Genomic DNA, 2,230 nt, shown 5'->3' on the forward strand with positions numbered 1-2,230 from the left:
GTGCCTGCCTTGCACCTTGTTCATCCCGATGTCGCCTTCCCATCTCGACTCTTTGGCTTGGCCTCAAGCCTGCTTCACCCCTATGGACTTTTCTGGTGATGACTGGATCACAAGGCTGGCCCTGGCCCTGCTCTGCTGTTCTTGTTTGGGCATGGAGGACTGTGCTTCTTGTGGGCGAGGGCACTGCCTCTGTTTGGAGGCAGCCACCTGCAGCTCCACAGCCCAGTGTTGCTGTCCCTGACCCATGGGCTTCASAGGACAAAGACATCATACACTCAGGTGTCCTACTCACCAGAGATTCCTCCAGCTGCATRCATCCCCATGGTGACACCAATGCCAAATCCCAAATTGATGCTGAAATACTGCCCATATTCTCCTCGTCCTAAAGTCACTTGACAAGCAGAAGACAAGCCAAAGAGCTAGTGAATGGAGAGAAGAAAGGGAGGAGAAGAAAAAGAAGGAATGTTAAAAGTATTACAGTTGTACTGCACTAAAAACTAAAAGTAGTACTGTTGTGGTGGACTCAGCTTCCTTGGTACTTTTTCAGAAACACTAGCAAGTTTCCAAAGGCTCTCCCAAGTAGCAAGACTCTAAGGTACCTATCCCCAGCGCATCGAACAAGATTGAAGYCTGTAAAAATTGAGACAAATTGAGCATGTGCCTGGCTATTCCTTTTTGGTGCCTATCATATCAAACCAGATGCTTGGGTCTGTGTTCAAGTGCAGAGGACACAAACCAAAGCAGCCCATACTGTGGTCTGAGATTCAAATGAAATCACTCACAATCTTGGTGAGAGCTTCTATACATGAAATGAGGGGTGTGAATCCACACAGAGTCACCACAGGCATCCCAAAGACAGTAGCTCTCATTAAATGGACTGAGGGCAGGGAAAAATTTTCTTTATTTCCTTTCTTTATTCTTGGTTTTTTTTTTTCCTTTTATTATCTAAAAATGTAATTTGCTCAAGGCAAAGCTATTTAACTTAAAACTTAACTGATTTTGGTAACTTATTTGGGCCAGAACCAATGAAAAAAAAATCTCGTTTGACTTTTGCTTTCGATGCATATATTTACAAATTGAAAATAGTCAAGATTTCAGTGTTTTTAGTGACTAAAAGGCAGCCAATAAAAAAATTAGAGAGAAGCGTAAATACTTTATTCCAGCAGGAAAATGCATGTTTATCAAATTGCTCTGTCCCAAAAGTAAATACACTTCATTCTCAATGTGGTCAGGTGCTGGAAAAATCATTTATTTTCACTGCAGAAAGACAAAGCTGCTTTTGAGGACTCTGCCTCTCCAACCACTTGGGGCTACCTGAAGCTCTATCAGAGTTTATCCAAGGAGAACAAGGTCCAGGTAACATGTCCCTCCACAAAATAAGTCAGCGTGTTCTGCAGCACCTATATTTCTGCTTTGGGCTGCTCTTTGGGCTAACTGGGGTAAACACTACTCATTTGCCAGCAGAAGACAACTGAAAGCAAACTCCCACCACACTGTACACCTGGCAATTACATTTCCTCATGGTAGGATGTGGCCACAGAGACTTTCACAAGCATCATTTGCCCCCGCAGCACCCGCAGGAAGAGGAGTGAGAGCCATTTCCATCCCACGGAGGCTGCCAGGGGCAGAGGAGCACAGAGCAAGGCGCCCGCTGCTCCCCTGGGCCCCGAGCAGGATCTCAGGCAGGCACCAGTGACAGCCCACACTGTCCCCATGGCACTATGGAGGGGAYAGCACCAATTCACTGTGGGCTGAAGGGAGTTTGTCACAAGCCCTATCTGACCAGGCACTGCTGTCTGGTTTCATTCAAAGACTCCTTTTGTTTTTCCAAAGACTTTCAAAAGAGAAGCAGACTCTTCACCTCAACCTACTTCACCTTCTTTCCATACCCCACCTACCACTTGAATTGCCTTTTCCAGCAAATATTCTTCATCAGATTGTCCACCCTGATCTGAGGCTGCCAGGAGACCAGAGGAGAGAGTTAAGCAGCAACCTCAAGCTGGGGAGCAACCACGAAGATGTGGCAGAAGAACCCTGAACTCACAACCTGCTGCTGCAAGCACTTACATTCCACCCTCCATACACACGCACACACAGACATGCACACGTGAGCCCATCTCCTCCTTACCATCAGGATGAACATTCCCAGAGTTTCTGCCAGCATCTCCCTGACGGTCTGGTTCCGAATCGCGAGCATCTTCTCAATTTTCTTCAGCATTCTGCTCTCCGG

General features: G+C 46.5%; 1 protein-coding gene across 1 annotated transcript in view; it reads right to left on the bottom strand.

The window, feature by feature from the left end:
- LOC112947023 overlaps positions 1–2,230 on the bottom strand; it is a 24,611-nt gene that overhangs the window by 5,617 nt on the left and 16,764 nt on the right. Inside the window, exons 6-7 of the mRNA XM_026039031.1 lie at positions 2,129–2,219; positions 293–419 (exon numbers count right to left, since the gene is read on the bottom strand). Coding sequence (XP_025894816.1) covers positions 293–419; positions 2,129–2,219 — 218 coding nt within the window. The remainder of the gene's footprint in view (positions 1–292; positions 420–2,128; positions 2,220–2,230) is intronic.

The sequence above is a fragment of the Nothoprocta perdicaria genome, unplaced genomic scaffold, assembly GCF_003342845.1.
Source record: "Nothoprocta perdicaria isolate Ctin4 unplaced genomic scaffold, notPer1 scaffold_10, whole genome shotgun sequence".
NCBI lineage: Eukaryota > Metazoa > Chordata > Aves > Tinamiformes > Tinamidae > Nothoprocta > Nothoprocta perdicaria.